The 27,188-nt window shown below is 37.1% G+C and overlaps 2 protein-coding genes across 5 annotated transcripts; both read right to left on the bottom strand.

Moving 5' to 3' along the window:
- Positions 1–6,824: 6,824 nt before the first annotated feature.
- On the bottom strand, positions 6,825–9,468 carry LOC129748240 (uncharacterized). 4 transcript variants are annotated; one of them, XM_055742766.1, is made up of 3 exons: positions 9,374–9,468; positions 7,182–9,239; positions 6,825–7,132 (listed from the first exon to the last, which is right to left on the bottom strand). In XM_055742766.1, the coding sequence occupies exon 2, from the start codon at positions 8,763–8,765 to the stop codon at positions 7,731–7,733; it is 1,035 nt and encodes a 344-aa protein (XP_055598741.1). In that variant the 5' UTR covers positions 8,766–9,239; positions 9,374–9,468; the 3' UTR covers positions 6,825–7,132; positions 7,182–7,730. The 4 variants fall into 4 exon arrangements, with proteins under 4 accessions (XP_055598741.1, XP_055598743.1, XP_055598744.1 ...); XM_055742768.1 differs by having other exon boundaries at positions 7,182–7,343; positions 7,406–9,396; XM_055742769.1 differs by having other exon boundaries at positions 7,182–7,343; positions 7,418–9,396.
- Positions 9,469–11,001: 1,533 nt separating this feature from the next.
- On the bottom strand, positions 11,002–16,585 carry LOC129747867 (AF4/FMR2 family member lilli). Its single transcript, XM_055742245.1, has 4 exons — positions 15,440–16,585; positions 13,542–13,940; positions 13,264–13,464; positions 11,002–13,074 (listed from the first exon to the last, which is right to left on the bottom strand). Exons 1-4 carry the CDS (start codon positions 15,907–15,909, stop codon positions 12,300–12,302), a joined length of 1,845 nt encoding a protein of 614 aa, XP_055598220.1. The 5' UTR covers positions 15,910–16,585; the 3' UTR covers positions 11,002–12,299.
- Between the last annotated feature and the right edge of the window lie 10,603 nt (positions 16,586–27,188).

Below are 27,188 nucleotides of genomic sequence, written 5' to 3'. Positions count from 1 at the left end.
AGCAAAAATGGACATGCGCCAAGGGTTTCTAAATGAAGTGTTGCCGATGATGAAAGCGAAACCTCAAAATTTAACCGAAAGCAATAAAGTATGTGTCCTTCTATATGATGAAAGCTGGATATTATGTTGTGGCAGCTGTGTCCGATTGTAGAAGTGCAAATACTGCAATTTGGTCTGCTGCGTTTGCCTCCAATAACGACCACATATTAATCATCCTTCAACAAATCATCAATTAAGTTTATTTGTTTATTTATTTTATGAAAATTTTTGGACCCAAAATTTATTTAAAATCAAATCTTTTGAAATTGAACTATTTTCAAAGATCGCGCTTGCTGAACCTCTAAACATGATTTTTTTTAGTCGGCCTCATACAAAAGTTTGTTCTGCTCATCCTTAATTCACTATTTGGAGGGTGAGCCACACTATTGACTACATTCAGAGCCAAAAAATCAAAGCAGTCAATTTTTCCTTCTTCAACCAAATCATATAAACAATCATGCATGACAACGGCGCTCCTGTATTTGTAATACTTTTGCAAAACATAATATGGTAACGAAGGAAGCAGACTATTAGTTTCGGAACGTCTCGATGATGATTTGCTTCCTTGATGACTTTCAACCGTTTAGGATCACAACTGATATGTATCAGTTTTGAGCGATCTATGGGGGCTAATCAGATGATTTTTTTTTCGCTTTGCGTAGAAGGACAAAATCATAACCGCATGTGCTACGGCTTTTTTAAACATGTGGTCCGGGTAGTTCTTCAGATTTTTCCTCCTGAAACATTCATGATAGTCTATCAATAACGAACATTATAACCAATGATGCGACGTTCGGGAATGATTGAGGGAGTGACGTTCAAAATTTATCACCAAGTATGTCAATCACCGTTGATTAGACACGTGACGAATAGCAACGGTAACCCCCGATGGGGCATAGTATATTTTTTGCTATCAAGTTAGTGTTGATTTTCGACATATATTCAACGAGTACTTTTACCAGGTGCGTATCACAGCACTCGGAGGTATCAGTATTCTAGCTTGAAACGAATGCTGAATCCTGATTGATTTTCCGAACATTGACTCCCCTACCACTTTGCATCTTCCACAAATTGTCAGCCTTATTAAAAACTAGATGTAAATATTTTTAATTATTTCTCCTTATTCTTCCAGGCAAGACTTGTCAACGAAAAATTTCTAGCAGGAGGTATGCCAGATGTTCGCTAAAAAAATGGTTTTGTAAATGTCGATTTCATATTTCACCCATCTAGCTGTCCAACTAATCAGCTATGGTTAGACCGCCATTTTTTTCCGGTGGACAGTTTTTAAATCTTGTCATCATGAAGTCTGGCCTGTTTTCAGTTGATAAAATCTATCACACTTTTTACTTTGATGGAATCAATCATCCTTACTTTCTTCAAATTTTAACTTCCTACGACTCTTAGAACGTTTTATAATATGAACTTTGGTCGAATAGTTGATCTCCAGCTGTTTCGGAGTCTCTCAGAAGCACTCTCCTGGATTTCTTACGAACCGGCCCAAACATTTTGGTCAATGAACTTATTCTGGTAATTTCACTGAAAATGTCCATCCATGCATTCAAAAGAAAGTTTTGCATCGAATTCACTCGTTAGTAACCAAATTATGGCAGATCTAGGATAAATTTGAATAGTTGCGTTGTTTGTTAAATTGTAACTTTGAAGTAATGAAAAAAAATTGTAATCAAATTTGAACTTTATGCAGATTATAATTATAACAATTATGTCAACGAGTGATAAAATGGTGGCTCCAGAGAGTAAGATATTTTATTATTTGGTTAGGGAATATGTTTAAATGTCGTACTCACTATTAAACTGCCCCTATTCGCATATGAGTCCCATGTATAAAAACCGCAAACCGAGAAAAACGCTTGTAAAATTTGAAACTTGTTTTCATAAAAACAATCGTATAAATCGTTTGTTGGCAAAACCTATCAATACTTCGGATAGAGAACACTTCAAAGAATACTTCTGTTCACTTTTTTTTTATAATTCTTTATTTGAAACGGCTCATACCTTCAGGTTTTAAGGAGCCAAACTCGTTCTTGTTTTTACAATTGTTTGCTTAGCTTAACACTTTGAGTTTAAAGAAAAAGATGATAGAAAGGGAAATATGAAAATAAAAAGAATTATAGACGGAGATCGATAGCTTTTAGAAAAAGGTAAATTTCGAACATGTAGTCCAAGTCTAGCACAGCTAGCACGTCTCTCACTGGAACGTTAGGTGGTTTTCCTCGGGCCCGAAGGAAGTCTAATAAATTCGTTCTGGCGACAAGATGGACCTCACACGACCAGACAATATGCTCGATGTCATGGTAACCTTGGCCGCAACTACACAAATTGCTGCCAGCAATGTCAAAACGATAGAGTACCGCGTCTAAGGAATAATGATTGGACATGAGACGGGAAAATATACAAATAAAATCCCGACTCAAGTTCAATCTATTAAACCAGGGTTTAAGGCTTACCTTTGGGATAATCGAGTGAAGCTACCGATCCAACTCACCCTCGTCCCATTTGCGCTGCTAGTTGACAAGAGAATTTCTCCTAACTAAAAAGAAAAACTCGTTGAAGACGATCTCACGCTGATACGTGTCGCCTTCTGTCGCCCCCACCTTTGCCAGAGAGTCTACCTTCTCATTACCCACTATCGAGCAATGGGAGGGAACCCAAACAAAGGTGATGGAGAAGCGACGTCTTGTTAAAGCACTCAAAATATCCCGTATCTTCTCAAGGAAGAACGGTGAGTGCTTTCCCGGTCTAATTGAGCGGATTGCTTCAACAGAGCTGAGACTATCTGTTACGATATAGTAGTGTCCCGCAGGCCGTGAAGCGATGGTGTCCAAAGCCCAAAAAATTGCTGCTAACTCTGCTATATACACAGAGCATGGTGACTGGAGATTATAAGATGCGCTGAACATTTCGTTGAACACTCCAAATCCTGTTGATTCCTCTATAAGTGAACCATCGGTAAAGTACATTTTATCAGCATCGACGTGTCTATATTTAGCATCGAAAATTCTGGGAATCAGAAGTGGGCGGTGGGAGTCCGGTATTCCACGAATTTCTTGCTGAATAGACAAATCAAACTGGACAGAAGAGTTGTCGTAGTCTGGGATGTAAACACGAGTTGGAGAATACGAAGAAGGATTTACCTGCATGGACATGAAGACATGGTATATAGACATAAATCTGGTTTGAAAATTTTGCTCAAGTAGTCTTTCGAAATTTACAATCACCAATGGGTTCAAGACCTCACACCTGATGAGGAATCGGAGTGATAATAAATTAAATCGATCTTTTAGTGGGAGTATTCCTGCCAAAACTTCAAGACTCATGTTGTGCGTTGAGGGCATACAACCCAAAGCGATGCGAAGACAACGGTATTGGATACGCTCGAGTTTTATGAGATGAGTTTTGGCAGCCGACTGGAAACAGAAGCTACCATATTCCATCACTGAGAGAATAGTTGTTCGATACAATTTTAAAAGATCATCTGGGTGAGCTCCCCACCAGGTGCCAGTGATTGATCGGAGAAAATTGATTCTTTGTTGGCATTTTCCTTTCAGATACTCAATTTGGGCTCTCCAGGTGCACTTGGAATCAAACCAAACCCCAAGATACTTAAAACACCTCGATTGAATGATCGTCCTGCCTAGGAGTTGAAGCTTAGGCTGAGCAGGTCTACGTTTCTTAGAGAAAACAACCATCTCCGTTTTCTGTGGAGAAAACTCAATCCCAAGCCCCAAAGCCCAGGTTGACAATCTGTCTAAAGTTTCTTGTAAAGGTCTGTGCAGATGAGACTCAGTAGATCCTGTTACAGATACCACGCCGTCATCTGCAAGTTGTCTTAGAGTGCAGCCTTCAGAGAGACAACTGTCGATGTCACTTACGTAAAAGTTGTACAAAAGTGGACTCAAACATGAACCCTGCGGGAGGCCCATGTAAGAGGTTCTTCTAACTGCAATATCACCGTGAGCAAAATTCAGATGTTTCTCACAAAACAAGCTGTATAAGATGTTGTTCAATAGAGGAGGCAGACCTCGAGAGTGCAACTTGTCTGACAACACCTCTATTGAGACTGCATCAAAAGCTCCCTTGATGTCTAGAAACACTGAAGCCATTTGCTCACGTTTTGCGTACGCCATTTGTATCTCTGAAGACAGCAAAGCAAGACAATCGTTTGTTCCCTTGCCCCTTCGAAATCCAAATTGAGTATTTGAAAGGAGGCCATTTGTTTCTACCCATTTATCCAAACGAAACAAAATCATTTTCTCCATCAATTTCCGAATGCAAGACAACATCGCTATTGGACGGTATGAATTAAAATCGGACGCAGGTTTCCCAGGTTTTCGGATAGCAATAACTCTCACTTGTCTCCAATCTTCGGGAACAATGTTATGCTCCAAGAATTGATTAAATAAATTCAACAAGCGAAATTTGGCGGCATCCGGAAGGTTTTTCAACTAGTTGAATTTTATTTTATCAATTCCCGGAGCTGTGTTGTTACAAGAAAGGAGAGCAAGTGAGAATTCTACCATCGAAAAGCCGCAATCTAGATCGCATCTATTCGGCGGCACACTTCTTATGATTTTTTGCACAGGTGTGGAATCTGGACAAATTTTCCGCGCGAAATTAAATATCCATTTATGCTAATGTTCTTCACTTTCGTTCGTGGAAGAACGATTACGCATGCTCCGTGCTACATTCCATAGAGTGCTTAAGGATGTTTCCCGCGACAACCCTCCCACAAAATTACGCCAATGCGCACGTTTTTTCCCCTTGATCAGGTTTTTAAATTGCTGCTCAAGGGAAAAATACGTGTTAAAGTTATCCAGGGTTCCGTGTTTTCGAAAAACTTTAAAGGCGTTCGATTTGTCCTTGTAAACTTTGGTACACTGACTGTCCCACCATGGGTTGGGAGGCCTTCGACGAACAGATGGATCTAGGATGGGTTTCGTTTGAGCACCAACCGCACAATCGAAAATCAAACGAGAAATAAAGTTATATTCCTCCAACGGAGGTAAAACCTCCATGGAGTTGATAGCTGAATTAATTGCGTCCGAAAACTTTTTCCAGTCGATGTGTCTTGTGAGATCATATTCCATATTTGTTGAATTTGAAGTATTGATCCCATTGGTGATTGTAATTTTGATAGGTAAGTGGTCACTACCATTGGGATCAGGGATTACCTTCCACTGGCAATCCAATGATAGTGAATTTGAGCAGAGTGAGAGGTCAATTGCACTTTGTCTTGCAGGAGGTTTAGGCACCCGTGTTTTTTCACCCGTGTTCAAAACTGTTAAATTGAAACTGTCACAAATGCCATAAATAAGATAAGAACGTCTATCATCAATTTGCTCCCCCCAAACAGTTCCATGAGAATTAAAGTCACCCAGGATCAACCTTGGCTCAGGAAGCACTGAGCACAGGTCCTCTAGATGACTTTGATTCAATGTAACTCTCTGAGGCCAGTACAAACTCACAATGCATAAATCCTTACCTCTTATAGTTGTATGACATGCAACAGCTTCAATTCCTCCTGTCAATGGGAGGTGGATTCTGTAAAAGGAGTGACGCTTGTTGATCCCCAAAAGCACCCCTCCATAAGAATCGTTGCGATCAAAACGAATAATGTTAAAGTCGTGGAATGGAATATCTATTTGAGAAGAGAGCCATGTTTCAGAAAGGGCAAAAATATCGCAACTAGTTTCATGAAGAAGATGTTTGAACGGATCCAGTTTAGGGATTAAACTACGACAATTCCACTGCAACACAGTGATATCTCCGACCTCTCGGCTTAAATTATCCATCGAGAGAGATAAACACTGAAAGAAGGGGTCAAGTTTGCATCAATTGCTTCAAAAGTGTCTTTACTATAGGGAGCATTGTAGTAACAATGCCTCTTACGGATTCAGATACGTTTAAGAAAAAGAAAATTCCATTAATTATGTCAGAAAGTTTGAAAAGTCCTGGCTGGGAGACTGATTCTGACAAAATCGCGTTAGTAGTTGGAGTACTCGCTGCAGCTGAAGGCCCCGCTTGTGATGTGAAATTTGATGGTGAAAAATTCGTTCGGAATCCAAGAGGAACTGGTTTTTCTTTTTTTGGTGCTACTGACTTTTTAGTGGCGCTGATAGGAGAACTTATAGTAGGGATTTTGTTTGGAATTTTGGAGGACTTTGAAGCTGTTTTGGCACGTTTCCGGGAGTTGGCCACAAAAACGAAAGGGGTCTCTTCATCAGTACCCGAATAGAAAAACATTGTGAAAAAACCATGAATTTCATTTTCACCATACCATGGATTTCATAGTAGAAACCATTAAACTCATGGTATATGAAACTATGAATGTACTGTCAAAGTTAACGTTTTTGACTGTGCAATTCATGGTTATGGCAAAATTAACCATGAAAAAAGGGGGTTGTTAAGCAACTTAACAATGAAAAAATTAACTTTTTTCCATACATTTTGAAACACAATACGATAATGTTTATGGTCATTACACCTTCCAATTTTGATCTAGAAGACAATGCAATTCATTGTTATTCATTGAATTTTCATCTTTTGATTTTCAATAAAATACAACGTTTTTTCATCTTTTATTCTATTTTCGAAACCTTGAAATTTTATGGTTTTCTTTAATTTAATTCCATTTTAAAATAATAAAATTCATTTAAAAAACACAGAAAACAGTAATAATATATAAGATCCCAAATTGAGACAGAATTTTCTTTCGTACATATATATAGTCAAATCTTTCATTGGTTTTTTTATAAAACTTGTTAGGATTCCAGTAGCATCACAATCTCTTCGTTATTATTATTCCGCAATTCTTTGACACAATCACAAATAAAGTTGGCCGCACATTACCGGTTTCTGGTATTCTTTGCATGGTTAACTACCCAAGTCGGAACATCTGCAAGTGATCGTCCTCAACGTAAAATGCTTCGTTTTCCAGTGCTTCGTTTTCCACTCCATCCTGTCAATTTGTTCGTTTCATGGTGGCCTTTCTCTGGACCTGCTATTAAACGCAACACCTTTGCTCTCACCTTTAGCTAGAGCCGCGGAACTGCCTTTCATGTCAGCTCCTAGGAAACTAAAATTAAGGATAAAAAAGCGCTTAATTAGTCTAAAAAGGAACTCACCCTTGCACGATTTCCACGAAGAACGCAGAAGCCCATTTTCGGCGCCTCGTTTTTCACTGCTATCTCCGACAATAAGCTCGTTTTCCATGACCAGTGGCTTTCCTATTGCCCTGGTGTTGGACACAAAGTACTGCAGTTTTCGTCCCATCATTCTTAGTCTGTCTGTTGAAAAAAATTTCACATTTATTCTTGAATGTTACTCTCCACTCGGTGCCCATGTCTACCATAATTATTACTACGGTAATCGACCAGATAATCCTTTACGGCACTTGGCCAGCCCGACCACAGCTTTCAAACGATTGAATAGCGGTATAAACAGAAATATATTCAAATTAGACCGATTTCACTATTTTCGACCGTGACTAGAACGTTCAACAACGTTTTGAATCGTTTGCTTACACGAAAAACTGTAAATATGTAAAACAACTTTGAAAATAATGGTTTTTTACTGTGACCATAAAATATACGGTGATTTCAAAATATCAAGTGGTAGATTAAGATTTAGATATTATGATGAAGTTTATTGTTCAATTGAAAATCATTGTTCTGTTATATTAATACCACGGTCTTGGCTATTCGGGTAGTGTCCTCGTTGTCAACTGGCAGCACTGAAAAAATGTTACTTAACTGAGGTTGAGTAGGGGGAGAAGCGCTTTTTAAAATAGCGGCGTAAGAACGATTGGATCGTTCTTTTAAAGAGCGCCTCTCTTTATCCCAGCGACTCTTAAATGCCTGGCATACAGAGATATCATGAGGTGAGCCCCCGCAATAGACACATTTCTGTTCTATTGCTGAGCACGCTCCTTCCTCATGAATCCCTGCGCAACGAGGGCACCGTGCCTTGTTACAACAATGGGACTCGGTGTGTCCCATTTTAATGCACTTTTTGCAACTCATTGGGCGAGGCACAAAGAGTCGCACAGGAAGCCTCAACATTCCGTCGATCAAAACGTAGTGAGGGAGGGCGGTACCTGCGAAAGTTACGCGAAATGAGGCTGCAGGCGAGTACTTTTTAACTCCATTCACAACGTCGGCAGTTTTAAGTTGGCGGCAATCCAAGATTTCGACCGAAGTCGAATCAAGGCCTTTAAACTTACCAACGCCGTTGGACTTAACGTACTCTGCCTTCAGGCTCATTTCCGTTATCACGCCCTCGATCTCGACGTTTCGAGACGGAACAAAAACATGGTACTCCAGGTTAATGAACTTGCTGGCAACAATTTCATTTGCGCCTTTCCGGTCAGCCACTACAACGCGCAACTTGTCTGATCGCACCTTTGAAATACTGGTCACGGAGGGCCACCTCGCCAGATCTTTGGTGATCTGTACCACGTTAAGACGTTTACCATTAGGTTTGGGCCGGATGAAAACCACCCAAGGCCCAGTAAAAGATGAACCGTCTGTGTAGGTTCGGAGTCGGGGTGCTCTACTCTCAACCGTGGTTGACAAAGAACTAACACTCATCGAAGAATGGGAAACATTTGACGGACCAGCATCACCTGAATCCTCCAAATACTCCTCATACTCGTAGGTGACATCCTCATCATCCTCAACTGAGGAATTCAACTCCCCGCCATCGTTCATATTTTCTCACGAGAACACGAGTGCCCCCGTTTTGAAAATATAAACGAAGCAAACAATGATCGAATAAAGGGAAACAAATAGAGAAGAAAAAGTGAAAAAAGAATAAAAGAAACTCACAAGCTTTTGCACTTTGTTAATACAGATGTTTTCACCAGCCACGTGGTCCTCCGTCGGAACAAGATGGAGACGTCAATCGGATCAAATGCTCGACCGTCCTGTGTTTACCCGGGTGCGGCAATCAGAACCGGATCCCCCGAGTTACCGCCCTGACGATGTCCAAATTCCGAATTTGATGGGCGAACAGGAAGGCGCCTTCCGAAGATGAATATGGCCTTGATGGAGATGGTGATGGCAAAAAAAAACCTGCTGCAGCGAACCAAATTGGCGTTTGCACACCTGTGCCAGCCGGCTCCGTTGATGAACCTCGGCAATTAACGACCGAGCCAGCAGGAAGAAATCACTCCGCGTGGAAAACTGCAGTTAGGAACACAGCACTTTTGATATCTTGAAATGATTTCAACAAAACACACAGGCAGAAAAAAATGCGTCTGCACTGGGCGAGCTACTGCGATCGAATCCCTTCTGTTCACTTTTGCGCTGATACTAACTAATAATAACGGAGAAATTTCAATAAAACACTCATGTGACTCATATGCGAATATTCTTAACCCTCGAACAGAGATTATTTGCAAATGAGTCTCTGGTGCTAAAGTTATCGGCAAGTGGCAAGTACTTTTCTAACATATTTTTTTTCATTTGTTTACCATTCTTTATGATGACAGAAGAAAGTTATCGAAAGATATTGATTCCAAACTGATTTCAATCAAGGTTTATTCGCCAAGTGGGATGTGTTTTCCAGTGTTTTTCCAAAACTTTGTTTTCATTCCTGTGAAATTTATGCAAATTTATCATCCTCATCCTCATCATTTAATTCAATGTGTGTTACGGATACGTAGATAACAACGACCAAAAGTCTGCTGGATTCAAGACAAAGAAGGAGATTTCTCCCGGGAACATCTTCCTAGGTAATAAACGAAAACAGTGGTATTGTTATTGTTGTGCATATAGAAAAAAGTTTGTTATTTTATTACCGAAACAACACTTCAAGTACGACCCACCCGATCACACATTAGATCGTCGAAATTACCCACGAAGGAACCATCCTGACCGAAGACTGATCTATTAAGCGTTGTTCATCGGTTGATTTTTGTCGAAAAAATAATTTTGGTTACCAGTTACTTATTAATGTTTTTTGTGACTGAGAACCAAGTTTCTTCGGAATCATTTCGATACTATACGTTCAATTTTTATGTAAATTAATGTTTTAAGCATTAAATTATCGATGTACTTCAGTTTCTATCTATTCTTTCCTTCAATTGTAAGATCTGGCGCTGAATTTTGATCATGGGACTCATATGCGAATATTTTTCACATGGGACACATCAGGGGTAATATTTTTTTCGAAATTTTGAGAACAAACTTCGAACAAAAACTTGTTTTATAGGTAAATTGGAGCACAAAAAAGCGTTTTCCATCGATAACTCAAAAACGATGAAAATGCACATGGGACTCATATGCGAATAAGGGCAGTAAAGTTCAATAAAATTCCCGAAGAGCCTTTTTATCTTGGAGAATAAAACGTGGCTCCAGAGAGTGATTTGCCGAAAAAAAAAAATAAGTTCCAGTGTTTAAAATCCCAAAAAAAAACAAAAATTCTAGTGACCTGACGGTAAATGTTTTTAAATTCTAAACCGAACTTATACCCGACAACGCGGAATTCACGATAAACAAATTTTTCCGATGCTGCGATACGTTTAGAGAATCTTCTATTTAGAAAAACTCCTCAGAAAGTTCAGTACCTTGATATGAAGTTAAGCTCTTTTTAATTGAAAAAACAGGCTTATAAAGAGATTCGGCACATCTGAATGAAGAATAACAAATTTAAACAAGTAAAACATGTTACAATTTATAATATTTAAAAAATATTCCACTAATAATCCATCTATAGAGAGGGTACGAAAAAATGCGTTGGGTATACGATTTATTACGATCGTGGCTCCAGAGAGTGAAGATTTCTTTGTTTCAAAAAGTGTTACCAGGCAGTCAACAGTCCTGCCGAATGACCCATATTGTGTGTCTCAAACAGATAATTTTTGGTTAAGATTATCACGCAGCCAGGTAAACCAACCAGTTTCGGTATCCAAATGAAAGAACTCCTTTGTTTAAATTTATTCTGTATTATCTTTTATTATCACTTTTCGTTATTTATGAACTCCTAGTATGGGGATTAGACTAAATTCATTCACATACCCAAAAGATAGAACGATATTTTCTTAATTCACGTTTTCGCTCGTCGCACACGTTTGACTATCGGTTTTGTTTTTATTCACCGTATGAATTTGCGTGTCGTAAATAAGCAACTTTAAATCAATGTATAGAAACACGGTGTCACTATAATGTTCAGCTTATTGATCATACACGTGTTGGTAGAATTTTATTGGATTGGATTGAATTTTTTTTTTTTTTTCTTCAGAAAATCTTATGATAGACAAACAGATCGTACAGTACAGTTATTGCTTTTCTCTCTAACAGGATTGAACCATCCGGGATTTCCGTGCTACTTAGTAACATTCGATAGAAGGAGCTATTGCTAAACTTGTTTTTTTTTCTCTCTGTGTGTGTGTCTATTTTATTTGCTTTATTTATATCATGCCGCTTACGCAACTGCTGCTACATATAAGTGCAAACTACTATGTTGAAGGAAGATCCTTTACAATGCGTTTTGGTTATTTGGTATGGTTTGATTTCGCACGACTGAGGAAAAGTTGTGCTCTCGTGTTATTTTTTTTCTAGATTTTTGTGGAACGATCTAGCGCAGATACATGTTGTTTTTTTTTTGTTTTTGTAACAGAACTGTTCAAAATCTTTAGTGATTTTAAGATATGTATTCATTTCAACTACAATGCATCCATAGCAGAACTCTCGAATAATTATAAAATTGTTCCAGTGTTTCAACTAGTTGTTAAATGAAATTGTGCGAAACGGAATAAATTATAGCACTGATGGCAATTATTTCTTGATACTATTCTGTATACGTTATAGAACAAGCAATCGAAAAATATGTACGCGTACAAAAAAAAGTTTTTTTTCTATCTTTTTAAAAAAGATATTGGAGATTAAGCTAATTCAAGCTTACACAAACATGTTAAGAAAGACGATGTTTATTTTTAAATTTGAATTCGCTCGATAGATGAAACACTAGAACACTTTCTTTTGCTTTTGCGAAAAATATGTTTTCTAAGTTTCACTCTTCAATTAGAAGTGTACAATGAAAAAGAAATCGATATCGGCACAACATGTTCGTTCTGTTTTATGAGGAACTTGAAAAGTTCGAAAAAGAAAATCTTACTTGCTACTGTACAAATCGGTAGATAAAAAAGAAAAAAAATAGATTTGGAAAAACTATGGCGATTTTCCTAAGCGTGTTGGCTAATATTATATGATTAAAGAAATGCATGGTCCGGAAAGGGAAGGTTAGATTTCTGCTATTTCTATATTGTTGGCTATAAAAGCGCTAGCAGATGGATTTGCACTTCCTCCACCTGCACTAAATGCCATGGGACACAGAGAGCTACTGCTTTCACTATTATTATCGGTACTATTTGCATTACTGATACTGCAGGTGCTCAAGCGGCTGTGACTTTGGCCGATTCCACTGCTGCTACTGTCCAGCAGTTCCGATTCCGATTGGCAGTGGCTTTCGCTAGGCAGCGCTGGCCGAGTCGTGGTCGTTTTGTGCAACACTTCTTCCATCATCGCCTCGGATGATTCTGACGTCAGCATACTCGTGGTACTGGTGCTGCTGGCAATCACATTCAAGTCGGTTATGTCCTCATCACAATCGATTTTGACTCCTGCAGAAGAACTTTCCACCATGGGAGCAACCTGGGCAGTTCTGCTTTTCCCAATCATGCTAGAATCCTCTTCCAGCAGTGGATGATGACCGCTGCTACTGCTCACTCCACAGTCCATCATCATGAGCGACGACGATGAGGACGTGGACAGTGGTGGCGAATCGGTATGCAGCGGATGTGCCAAGCTACAGGATAACCCCACTGGCGGACCACCGAGCATACTAGTATTGCCATTACTGCCGACACCGCTGCTCAGCTTGGTTACGAAGAATTTTGGCGTGATTCGACCACTGCTGCTCGCGTTATTGCTTCCATTTTCAAACGATGCGGTCGACGAATCCGGACTGGGACAGATGGGAGAAGGTGACGGTGTTTGGCACACGGGAGATGATCCCCTGTAAAAAAAATGATATTGAGATTTGTAATACAGAAGCTAAATTTTTCGTAGAATGTATAGATTTGTTATTTTCTTTTCTTCCAATACCCAATTGGCAAGCTATGTAACAGAGATTAAGCCAAACAGATGTGGTAAATTTAAGAAAAAAAATAAATCTTTTCATACACTGATTTTCATCATCTCTTACCTTTCCGGGTTGAATATCTTTTTCAGTGGTGGTGGCGAATAGCAACTGCTTCCGTTGTGATCATCCAAGTCGAATTTTCGCTTTACTGACGAGCTCAACGGGCTCGGCCGGATGGTACAAGGCGACATTGACCGCCTGGTGACATACTTTCGCGTTGGCGATGGTGAACTAGTTGGATACTGTAGACCTAGACCACCGCGACTAAAAGAAAATACAAGGTACAAGTCAGAAAAGTTTTCCTCATTAATTCACAAGGAGCCTTCAGGGTTTCAACCCACCTGGTTGGGGAAGGACTAGAGCAGTAGGTCGTTCCAACGGATGGAAGAGCCACGTGCAGAGGATTGGCAAGATCCTCGTTATGTTTGTTGATTCCACCGGAGCCCGACCCGAAGGACCAATTCTCGGTGACCAGCGTTAGATCCTCATAGCTTTGGGACATTTGCATGGCCGAATGTATTTCCCGTTCATGGTTGACTTCACGGCTGTTGGTTACATCGGCCGACTCCTCCTGGCGCAGCTGGGATATTCGGGGCGTTAACCTTGGGCCCGGGGTGCAGCTACCGGAACGGCTTGGACTAGAACTGCCATTGGATATGACGGCCAGAGGGCTGAAGCTGGCCGAGAATCGACGGGCCCTCGGTGCAAAGATGTTAGAAAACGAAGTCGGCGGAGGGTCCCTGGAAAATTGAAAATAAATGAACTATTTCGTTTCCATGATTTATAAAATTTAAGACGTATTGAAAGTAACAACACATCAAAGAGTTGAAAACTCAAGACCCACCAAGCATTTTAACCCATTTTTTACAATAAGTAAGGCAATTAAAACAAGAGGGTTTGGTAGTTATTTTTCTTCTTTCCTTGACATTTTAATACGTATCTCAAAATCGTTTGAGCTTGATAAATTTCTACAAACTAAAACCAGACACTTCAAGTTATTCAACAAGGTCAAGGTTGCAATATTCGGATCAGTGGTTGAAAAGTTATAGCTGTTTGAATTCTATAGAAGAATACGAGATATGTATCTCGTGTTTGGTAAGTACCTATGTGTTATAATTTTGTATTAAGGTACACCGGGGTAAGTGTGGACGCGGGGTAAGTGTGGACGATGGCTATAAAAACAATACTGTGCACTATTTTTTTCAAACTTTTGATGCAGAATGTTCAATTTACTTGTAATCTATCCACTGTGAACTGTGAAAAAGATACGATTCAGACAATAACAGATGTATACAGCGACTTTTTCGGAATTTTCTATTTTCAACTACGATGTCGAGTTGATGAGCATCTTTTTCAATTGCAAATTTCTTCTAAACTAGCTGGCTCTCGATGAAAAACTCTACATTGAAACAATCTTTACATTCCAAACAACCAGTTAGGAAAAGAAACGGCGGTTAAAAATTATGAAAAAAGAGTTTTTTTACAAAAAACTAAAATTTTGTCTCCAACCCCTACCTGGGGTAAGTGTGGACGGCTTTAAAAAGACTTAATGTTTACACATTTTTTCAATTTTCTGTCCTTCATCTTTTATGAGTTGTATTATTTAGCTATATTTAGCATTCGGATCATGAAAATTTGAGTAAAGTACTTATTTGTTCTGTGTTTTTGATAAAATCGGATCTCGTGTGTTGTAACATAAATTACACACTATAATTATAGTATCATGAACATTTTTCAAAATTTTGGACGGTTCGAGCAATAAAGTAACGTATTCAACCAAGAAAACACAATTTTTTTGAAAATTTCCTGAGAAATCAAAGGGAAAATCTACCGTCCACACTTACCCCATAAAGCGGGGTAAGTGAAGACACCAGCCGTCCATAACGATTTACGTGATAACTTTTTTTGCTTTGCTTCTATCGAGCTCATCTCTTCAGCTTTTGTAAACAACATGTTCTGCATCACATTGAACGTCAATTTATCAAAAGTGTTCCACTGCTGATTTTTTAATATTTTTTTAAAGTTGAACTATACGAAAACCCGTCCACACTTACCCCGGTGTACCTTACATATTTGTTTCTTAGATCAATATTATGGCCATTTTCAATTAAGTATTTAAATCAATATTCATGTCATGATAGCATGATAAGTTGTAAATGTAGCATGATTAGTTGTAAATGTAACGTTTGCTCAATAGCCAGTTGCCTTTCTGAAAATCAGCTGTACAAACTCTACATACCTTAGCACGGGTGAATGTGACCCGGCCAGCAAACTGGAGGTGCTGGAAGACATTGCATTGACATTGTGCGGCGAATGACTTCGCTGGTGTTGACTGTGTCCGCTCAGGGTTAGAGAACTTCCGATGATACCAGAACCACTTCCGCTTCCTGGTATGCCGGGAATGCTGGCCGGCGAATTTGATAACGACGTTGGCCGTTGGTGGGTTAATTGCTGATGGTTTTGATTGGCAGCAGATTGCTGTTGTTGTTGTTGATGTTGTAGGGTGGTACCGTTTCCGGTGGTTGGACCGGTTGATGGTTCACCCGTTGACTGTGATTGTCCTTCATCCATGGGAACAACAGACTGCTGTTGCTGTTGCTGCTGATGAATTTGATGATGATGGACTCCAACGGTGGCTGTTGGGAGTAGATTGTTGATTTGTGGTGCACTAGAGCATCTTTTCAGGGAATTTGGCGAATCCACATCCATTTCGACGTTAAAAAGATCTCATTCGTGGTCAGTTTTACTGTTCTTAAATAAAGTCCACTGAGACGAGTATTGAAATTGTTCACCAGTTCGCTCACTCTCAGAATAGAAAACGGGGCAGAATCCCACCTCACAAAGGGCACCTTCGAAAGTCTTTTTGCCCCCAAAGCTCGAGAAAGATCAACTAAACAAGTCCCAAATCGATTCCTGACATTTTCACCATGCAAATGGCACCGAACTGAACGCGATTTCAACGCTGAAAATGCACTTTTCCGGCTCGGAAACACGCCTTTATCTGCACGAGAAATCAAACATGGAGAACTTTTTCACTTGAGCACTAATTTCTCGACCAGATCTGGGGCTCGCGCGAACGATTTGTTGCCTGCCTTTTGCCTTTGCACTAGCTGGCTGGGCACAGAGAGGAATCGAAAAATGTCGATCCCTCAGCAGCCGAACTGTCAGATTTGAAACTTGAAATACCTTCGTAAACAAACGGAATTTAATGTCGAATTTCCTTATTCAAAGTACGATAAAGTTAATAAATGTTTTTAATTCAATGTAGAATACATTAGGAAATAACGTTGACACCAAAATTCATAATAATGGAGAATTTTTCGCTGATTTACCAGATTAAAATTCAAAATTGAACAACGTTTCCGTTTTTCTGAAACCTTTGTTGACGTTTTTACGAATCTCGCCCGAGAGGTGCTTCGATGCTATTTTGGAAACTGGCATACAAATTGTTTTTTTTAAATTTCCTTTCATTTCATTTGTGACACAGATAATATGAGCGAGACTTGCTGCAATTTTCTATTTTTTGTAAGAGCAAGTCCAATGGTGTTGAGAAAAAGTGGTAGGAATTTTGACGTCTGTAGCACAGATGGGAATTTTTCTATCGTGAAATATAGACCAAAAAGGTTGGCCGTGATAGAATGCGAAAGTACACTCAGCCGAAAAAAGAACTTTAAATTTACCTGGATTTTCACGTAGCCACTCGTTACGTGAATTTTTGCCTGGTTTACGTGAAGCCCTTAGCAGTTAATAAAAAATCACTTGATCCTTATATGAAATTCCCACAGTTAAGTGCTGCCAAAACAAAGACACATTCGATTTACGTGAGAATCCAGTGATCCGCCTAGTACAGAGGGATTTGGTGCATTTTATATTCATGTCAGCTCCTACACTCAGAAATAAATAAAATATCAAACAATTAATTTTTAGGTATTTTCACGTTTCTCCCTCTTTACGCACACGGATATTTCTCATGGTGTAATTACTGGGATATTTCTCACTGAGAAATATTTCGGCGATTAAAATTTATGCATTGAGAAATGGGATGATTGTTATGGAAGCGACATCTGGTGGTCAGAAAAAAAAGTTTGAGCCGGGACGTAAAGGCAAACGCTTAAAGCAGAAATAATCAGAAAAAGCAAACGAAAATCGTTTGATTTTCGTATAAGTTCTATGGTCAATGTGCATTATTGACCATAGCATACAAAACAAATGCACTTTCCCTTTAAAAATTCTTTTCTGCTATAGATTCCATCCTTTTCAAAGATGATTCACAAATTCGAAAAGAATAGAATCTGCATGCAGTCAAGTTGAGCGGCATTTTGCAACTGAAGAATCTAGCACGTGCTCATACCCGTTGAGTTGGGACTCAAACGCACAAATTACAAAGCGTTTGTTTGAACAAAATAATATTTCGGTTATTAAATTTTATGCATTGGATCATTACACGCCAAGAAATTATTCGGGTGCATAAATTTAAATAACTGGAATTGTTATTTTTTAATATTTCTGGATATTAATGTCAGTCAAATGTCAGAGTAATTAAAACATAATATTTTTAATATTTTTTAAATTTCTGAGTGTAGGAAACTAAAATTAAGGATAAAAAAGCGCTTAATTAGTCTAAAAAGGAACTCACCCTTGCACGATTTCCACGAAGAACGCAGAAGCCCATTTTCGGCGCCTCGTTTTTCACTGCTATCTCCGACAGTTTTCCATGACCAGTGGCTTTCCTATTGCCCTGGTGTTGGACACAAAGTACTGCAGTTTTCGTCCCATCATTCTTAGTCTGTCTGTTGAAAAAAATTTCACATTTCGGTATCGAATTTTGAATACGGCGAATGCGCCAACTGTAAACAAATCCAGATAGTCACATAAATGCGTTAAACTATTCATTTTACATCCGAAAATATGATCTCCTTTCAATTTTTCTTATTTTAGTGAAGTTAAATTTAATTTTTTAAATAAGGCGAATAGCTTTTTTTTATGAGTGTGTAATCCCACAGTTCATTCGCCCATTTCCCCTCGAAATTTTGTCGCGAACAAAAGGGCCAATAGTTATCTCGAGATGGAAAAAGGGCATTGAAGTTTTCGAAAAAAAAAATTCCAGGACGAGGAGATGCACAAATCAGTATTTATAAGATCGTTGAATGTGCTAATGTGTTAACGTGATCATTTGGACCCGCTTTCAAGCCGAAATTTGCTTGAATATTGCTTCTTTAATGAGTGATCCAAAAGGCGAATAGTCATTCTGCAATTCAAAAGGGCACTCCAATTTGGCGAATGAACAAAATGAGAGCACCAGTCTGTGGTAAAAGGGCCCACAGTTATATTTATTAATTTTTTGTGGTAATTAGTACGGAAAAGCTAAATTTATCGATCGGGTGTTGAAATTAAACCAATTTGAAAGCATTTTAGCGACTTCTTTAGGAAAATGATTGTACGCAGCTAAATAGGAAATTGATTTTATTTTCTGAAACTTGGAATGCGTTTTTCTCAAAACAAAGGTCTTGGCGCATTCGCCGTATTCAAAATTTGATACCGATTTATTCTTGAATGTTACTCTCCACTCGGTGCCCATGTCTACCATAATTATTACTACGGTAATCGACCAGATAATCCTTTACGGCACTTGGCCAGCCCGACCACAGCTTTCAAACGATTGAATAGCGGTATAAACAGAAATATATTCAAATTAGACCGATTTCACTATTTTCGACCGTGACTAGAACGTTCAACAACGTTTTGAATCGTTTGCTTACACGAAAAACTGTAAATATGTAAAACAACTTTGAAAATAATGGTTTTTTACTGTGACCATAAAATATACGGTGATTTCAAAATATCAAGTGGTAGATTAAGATTTAGATATTATGATGAAGTTTATTGTTCAATTGAAAATCATTGTTCTGTTATATTAATACCACGGTCTTGGCTATTCGGGATATGTTATGTTCACGTAAACCTGAATTGCTCATTCACGTAAAATCTGTGTGAAAGAATACCAGTTCTCAATATGGCGCGGATCCGACAGTTTGTGCACTGACCATACTGACTGGACACTCGATTTCGTTTTCTGGATAATTTTTCCAGAAAAAAAAACAAAAAAAATCATTTTTCCAACAGTACGCAATGTCGATTCCAGAGTGCGCATCGATCGATTTGAAGAAATGCTATCCCAGTTAGGAAATGCCACCCAACTTTAAAAATAAAACACGCAATTTCTACGATAAAATCGGGCTAAACAGGACCATTTTTCCTACAGGGCATTTTTTGTCAAATTTTTCAGGTTCGCCACCTGCCGTCGGTATTGCGAACCTGCAAAAGCTGACAACAAAAAATTAGACAGAAAATGGTTGAATTTTTGTTCTAAGAGTCAAGTCAGTGTGGTCAGTGGTTTGTGCATAAAGACGAAAAAAAAACCTGAGTGTTGGAGAAGCTGATGTTCATTTTGTAAGTAATTGGAATTTTTTTGTTTGGTTGCTATCTACACAGAGAACAGACATCGAGCCCCGAACAAAAATGAGTTGAAAACGTGTGTGAGAATACCAACCTAAGTTTCAAACCATATTCGTAAGTGGACTAACATACATAAGATGTCGCTACCAGTACACATATTTTTCCATTTTTCGACACGCTTAGAAATTAATACTCATAGCTTATCTCAAATGAGGTCATTGCAATATATGAGAGTAACACAACTTTTTACAACATAAATTTTAAGAACAACTTGATTTTAAAAAAATGCAAATCATATTTTAATCATATTTAATCGCTGTCATATGTCCCAGCATATGCCCCATATTGTTCAATCAATATTGACGCTGAATTGAAAGTTGAATTCCAAGTTTTAAAGTATGTCTGTCAGTAAATAGTTTTCTGGAACAGAGAATGTGAACATTAATGCTATAATTGTTAATTATGGGTCGGAATTCGGTTGATGTTATCTTGTAACTCATGTGTAACTCAGTTATTAATTTTTCATTTGTGCTGATTACTAACCCTGAGTTACAAGTCCTCATGTATCGTTCTCAGGTAACATCAACCATAATATCGAGCCATAATTTACAATTATAACATTTATGTTCACATTTTCTGTTCTAGAAAACTGTTAACTGATAGTAAAATCCCAACACATACTTTAACACTTAGAATTCAACTTTCAATTCAGCGCCAAAATTGTTTGATTGGTGCATATGACAGCGTTCAAGTGTGATTGAAATATGATTTGCATTTTTTTTCTTAAATTATGATGTTTTAAAATTTATTACACCAAAATTTGTGTTAGTGTCATACATTGCACTGGCCTCATTTGAGATAAGCTATGAGTATTAATTTCTAAGCGTGTCGAAAAAATGAAAATAAAAATAGGTGTACCGGTAGCGACATCTTATGGATGTTAGTCCACTTACGAATTTGGTTTGAAACTAAGGTTGGTATTCAAACACACGTGTTGAGCTCCAGCTCGACAGTGGAAATTAAAAATGCATATGTTATGCGAGTGCAAGTGTTACATTATTTTGTCGAATAAAAAGTTTACTTTTGAAATCAAAACATTTTCATTTAAAACATCCGAAAAACCTCCCTACGTTAAACGAATTCATAACCACATTCGATCTACGTTGATCTCACATACAACTCATATGAAAATTACGTGAATTCTGCTTGCTGCGCGAGCTCTATTCAAATCTTTTAATTCAAATCTTCTATCAATCATTCAAATCAATGCTCGAAGCATATGCAATATTGATCGTTTCGACAATTTTAAATTATCTATTGATAAATTAGGACATAGGGTGGTATGAAAAAAACTTAGTAATTGCTTTTGCTAAACTGAATCGAGCAGTCGAGCAGTCGCTTAAAGCAATTGCTTCGGTTGTTATGAATAAAGTTTTTTTTGACAGCTGTTTTCTCGGTCAGGAGCTTTTACTTTTAGAACAAGCTAGTTTGGTATGAATAAAGCTCAAATCTGAAGCAATTGCTCGACAAATCTCATAGCAATTGCTTTATTTTCTAAGCATGCTCGGTAGCAGACTTTTCCTATAAAAAATTCTTTAATAACGTCATGAACTTATCAAATTAGCAATATTTCACTTCAAAACAATTCAAAAAGGTATTTTCAACATGGATAAAGAAAAGTCGAAGTGATAACCCAACTTTTTTCATATTCATGTCGTTGTATAAAATCATTCGTGTAAGATGACAATAAACAAATCAATTAGTAAATATTTCAAATTAAAAAAAATCCGGCTATAGTGGAAGAAGTCCCAATTGACTCAAAGTAAGAAATAAATTGTAATAATTTAAAACATTATACAGATCTCTCATTTTTATATAATTTTTTATAATCCTAAGATTAAAAAAAATCTAAATTCAAATGCGCGCCTATTGCATATTTTTTTTATACATCGGATTATCCCGATCCGAATACATGTGGGAGAGCTTATGATAAATATTAGAGCTAGGCCATTTTTTGTTTGACAATATTCGAATATGTATTCATTTTTCTTTAAACATCAACATACGAGCACGCATTAACAAAAAAATCCGGCCGTTCTTACACGCACCACCCGCTTCGTCGACTTCAAGGCTACTTTAGCCGTACTTTTCAATTTTCTGATCGTCTTCTTTCATTTTACTGTAGAAAACTTCAGATTCTGCTGGTTGGATAGCTCTATTTTTCGAAGCAAAAGCTATGTTCTAAGACTTTAGTACACATCCGCTAAGCAAATGTTTATTCATACCAAACTAAGCAAATGCTTTGGACTTTTGCTTTGATTGATTTCGAGCTAAGTAAAAGCTACCGAAGCAATTGCTAAACCTTATTCATACCACTAATAAACCTGACATTATTATTATAGGTGAAACATGGATAAAAAATACCCTCACACAGCTTTACCAAATCGATGGCTATAATAGTATTTTTTCGTGTAGAAGTAGAGGTGTTGGTGAAGGTTTAGCGATCTATGTTTCTAAAAATATCAACTTTGAAGTTATTGAGTCTGATGAGTGTATTTGCGACATTTCAAGTTTTCATTTCATTCAGATTAAAATCAGTTTAAATAAATTTCAACCATTATTAGTATCTTGCTACTACAGACCACCTAACGATTATACCTTCAATAGATTTTTGCAACATTTAGAAAACAATTTAAATTCCGCAAACAACTATCCACATCTTGTTCTGGGTGACATAAATATTGACACTCTCCATTCGTCTGATAAACTGAATGATTATTGCAATACATTAATGTGCTATGGTTTTGTTGTGTCTAATATTTTCATAACTCGCCCTTCAAGCAAGACACTTCTTGATCATGTTTGTTATAACCTTCTTGATAAATTACCTATCTTTAACGACACCATATTTAATTCCGAAAGTGACCATAATTTTATTTACACTCACTTTCCTTTAACGCTAGACAGACAACACAAAGAAAAGTTTAAATATAAAACCGATTTTCAAAGAATGAATCAACTTCTTACAATGCGTTTTTCACCTGCTTATATGAGTCATTTTGAGGAGCCGAACCAATTCTATGATTACTTTTCCACAACAGTCTTGAAAACTTTACACGAATGTACTGCCCCTACTTTCATAACAGTCCCATATGCAAAAACAAGCAAGCGAGAAAATCAGCTTTTTCTGTTTTGGAATATATTTTTTAATTATCACCATTTCTTTCAGCATAAACGAAAATCGTTTGATGGAATGTGTTCTAGGTTGTCATAATATATCGTAAGACCTGAAATTTTAGAAATTGGGCCATCGGTAACGTCGGGAGCACCATTTTATTCGTTATGGGACTGTTATGCGAGCATATCTGAGACCTTTTTCAAATCTACTCGCATAACAGTCCCATACAGAATATGTTTTGCTAACCAAGCTACTTTCTAAAACTTAAATTTGATCGTTTTTGAACTTCTAAATGCAGTTATCAGAAAAAGAAACACACTTTTGGAAAAATATCGTGAATTCTACATTGTAAGTTGCCTCTTTTTACGATTTTGAGTGCATTTTTTGCTCTGGAAGACATTTCTTCCTTCTTACTGACCTGCCTTCGAGAACTAGTGTGCATAATGCGACATCAAGTGAGTTCAAATTTTTATTAAGTGATTCGAAGCAATAAATCAAAGACTATTTCGCCGAAAGAAGCATTGAACAGTAATCAAATCCGTGATATTTCACATATGGGACTGTTATGCGGGTATATTTCATATGGGACAATCACAAGTTGATATTTTTTTCAAAATTTCTAGAACAAAATCTCTTTTTTTATTGTTTTATATTGTAGCCCTATGTCCAAAATGACAAAAAGTCATGTTAGATGAAAAATGACGAAAATTCATATGGGACTGTTATGCGAGTAGGGGCAGTGTACCAAAAAATTTAAAATAAAATCTTCCTCAGAAAAACTCACTCCATGGATGTCGGATCAACTACTGAAACTTATAAATTGGAACAAAAACGTGAGGGATAAGAGAAGGAAGTGTTTAAAAAAAGGGAAGTCAGTTGATCATCTAAATGTGAAGATACATGACTTAGACAACAGGATTAAAATTTATTCGCAAACTTTGAAACAGAACTATTACACAAACAAATTTGCAAATTCCAAAAATTCAAAAGAAACATGGAAAAACATAAATGAAGTGCTGGGTCGTGTTGCAAAATCATCATTAGTGAATGAAATTCATGATTTAGATTCTAACACTATAATTACAAATAAGCAGTTGATTTCCAATGAATTCAATAAATATTTTTCATCGATTGGGCACATTATGGCTTCTAAACATACATCAAACAGCACAGACTCAATAAATAAATACAATACTTTAAATTTTAATAGCAGTACAATATTTTTGGAACCTACAGATGAGATGGAAATAACTAGTTTGATCAAATCATTTTCAAATAATACGAGCGCTGGACATGATAATATAAGTGTTTATCTGCTAAAAGCCATAGTTGATGTTATCAGTCCAGTTTTAAGTAATATTTTTAACCTTTGTATACAAAATGGAATATACCCCACTAATTTAAAAATAGCTAAAGTAACCCCAGTTTACAAATCAGGCAATCCATCACTGTGCAATAATTATAGACCAATCTCAGTTCTCCCTACGATCAACAAAGTTTTTGAAAAAATACTTTCTAAACGATTGATTTCTTTTTTAAATAACAATTCTTTCTTTTATTCAATGCAATACGGTTTCAGAGAGAAATCTTCTACAACCAACGCTGTGATTGAACTCACTAACAGCATTCAATTAAGCCTCGACAAAAAAGAAAATGTTCTTGGGTTATTCCTAGACTTATCCAAAGCGTTTGATACTGTGAACCGAGATATTCTTTTGGAAAAACTTTTCTCTGCTGGAGTTCGCGGTACAGCCTTAGATTTATTTAAAAGTTATTTGACAAACCGATCGCAATACGTCAGCTTGAATACCCACCGTAGCTCAACACTATCTATTAATATTGGTGTTCCACAAGGATCTGTTTTAGGACCACTATTTTTTATTATCTACCTCAACGATATGGCTCTTTTACCTTTAAAAGGGGAATTAAGACTCTTTGCTGATGACTCATCGACTTTTTACCATAGTGATAGTCATACTACTAACGATTTAAATGTATGCAGCGACCTGACTCTGCTAAGTGATTACTTCCGTATTAATAAACTGACACTTAATCTTGACAAATCCAACATATTAAGTTTCAAATCTAGTTTTCGTTCTTTGTCGAATTCCTTACTTATTACCAAATCTACATTTCCAAGTGTTAAAGTTGTCAAAGAATGTAAATACCTTGGTATTATTCTCGATGAACATTTAAGTTGGAACCAACATATTAGTCACTTATTATCAAAATTAAATAGAGTAACGGGCATTGTATGTAAAATTAGAAGAAGAGTACCAACTGATGTATTAATAGCAATTTATCATTCACTTTTTCATTCGTTACTGACATACTTGGTGTCAACCTGGGGCAATGCTTGCAATAGTCAGATCAACAAAGTCCAAATCACACAGAACAGAATCCTACGCCTTATATACAATCTTCCTGCCCGCAGTCACACTGCTGATCTTTACAATAGTAACAATAATATAATTCCAGTTAGAGGTTTATACTTAATTCAAATTTGTAGCTTCATTTTTCAAAGTCTTACTCAAAGTACTCACTGCAATATAACTTTCAATCGCACCAACCATCAATACCTCACACGCAATAGAAACTTAATCGATCGGCCTACTATCGTATCAACAATTGGTGAACGCTCTCTCTCATTTCGTGGTGTTAAGTTTTTCAATTATTTTGAGGAAAGATGTGGACCTTTCAATAATAATGTTCAGTTAAAAAAGCAATTAAAGATATTCTTATTACAAACTCATTTAGTATCAACACTACTTAAATCTTATGATATTTTGACCTTATAATTTTGCTTACTCTGAAATTCAATTATCAAGAAGAATGTTTGTTAAATGTTATTTTAAATTTTGTTTTGTTTTGTTTGTGTAAATATTTTACTTTATAATTATTAAATTCTGAAACCATTAATAAAAACATTTTAGTTGAAGATAGATTTTTTAGGGTTTAGCTAGCATAGGATATACTCCTAAAACGGTGTAACCAGTGGAGTATAAATTAAAAAATGTAAATGTTTGTATATAAAACTGAATAAAGAAACTAAACTAAACTAAACTATTTGCTACCTGAAATTCACATAGGTTCCACGTGATTTTCATGGTGGCAAAAATCTATGTACATTTTCACGTAGCGTTCATGTGAAAAATTTTTTCGGTGTATAAAATTGAAAGCCCATCGACCTCAAGCTCTCATTCATGGATCTCTTGAAAGTGAGCTCGTTCGTGAAGATCCTTTCGCTACAGGAATCCGACCTCGGGATCATCAGCGCCAACGTCTTCGAAGGAACGAACCTCGTCGATACGCTAAACAAACTAGCAAGAATGATGCAATCCAACATCACCCACTGGCACCACATCAGGACGCTCATATCCCGCAATTCATGGACATAATTATTGTTTTCAAATAAAGATACAAAGTGAAAGCTTAATGAATTAAAATTTCATGATGACAATGATGCAAATAGTAAATAAAAACAAATTTCTACATGACGGCAATTCGTTCGAAATCGTACTAATTTTCATCTGGTTTTTGACCGAAACCGAACCGATTTTTGTTCAAAATCGAACCGACTCGGTCCGAAATCGGACCAATTTGGTTCGAAATCGAACTCATTTCCGTCCGGAATCGGTCGGGATGAAATCCGAAAACGAACTGATTGTTTTGACAGCTCACTCGCAAAAACTTATCGTCGTCAGGAAAGTTGTTTCACCAGGGCACTGAATTCGTCGGAAATCGGTTGGATTTCTCGTCAGAATTCTAACCGATTCACGGGTTGAACGGTTCGAAATCCTACCGATTTTGGGCCGATTTTTCGATCCGGGCAGTAATGCCATGCAAGACAATTTGCTTTTCAGTAATTTTACTGACTTTTTGTATTTTGAAATCACCGTTTGAAATTTGAAATCAAATTCATTTTACTTGATCATTAACTTGAAATAGTAGTGCCAATATGAAAATTTTATAATTTAGATGAATGAATAAGTATTGTTTAAGTTATAATGCATCCCAATATTAAACTGTATTCTGCAGAATTAGGAGTTTTGTATTGGAGGGCATTTGATTACACAAGTTGATAAAATTTGAACTCTTTCTAAAACTTTCATTTTCAAAGTGATAATTAAGTAAGTGACAAATAAAAAGTATAGATATTTCAGACACAAGCTGAATTTTACTCCCGATACGACGCCTTACGTTTGATATGATTGACACTTGTCGAATCAACAGCGAGGGTTCCGTTTTCTAAAGATGATGGATCCATTAAAGACGGCGTTCCGAACTTGTTACCGGACATTCCGACGGAATATCTTTTTCAAATAAAAAAGCGAAACAATTTCCTACTCCCGAA

The sequence above is a fragment of the Uranotaenia lowii genome, chromosome 2, assembly GCF_029784155.1.
Source record: "Uranotaenia lowii strain MFRU-FL chromosome 2, ASM2978415v1, whole genome shotgun sequence".
Classification (NCBI taxonomy): domain Eukaryota; kingdom Metazoa; phylum Arthropoda; class Insecta; order Diptera; family Culicidae; genus Uranotaenia; species Uranotaenia lowii.
This window is presented reverse-complemented; position numbering and strand designations above follow the sequence as displayed.

Coding starts and splice junctions, on each gene's coding strand:
- LOC129747867 (XM_055742245.1), bottom strand. CDS start 15,909: ATGGATGTGGATTCGCCAAATTCCCTGAAAAGATGCTCTAGTGCACCA. Junction 13,941..15,439: donor TCACATTCACCCGTGCTAAG/GTATGTAGAGTT, acceptor TCAATTTTCCAG/GGACCCTCCGCCGACTTCGT. Junction 13,465..13,541: donor TCTAGTCCTTCCCCAACCAG/GTGGGTTGAAAC, acceptor ATTTTCTTTTAG/TCGCGGTGGTCTAGGTCTAC.
- LOC129748240 (XM_055742766.1), bottom strand. CDS start 8,765: ATGAACGATGGCGGGGAGTTGAATTCCTCAGTTGAGGATGATGAGGAT.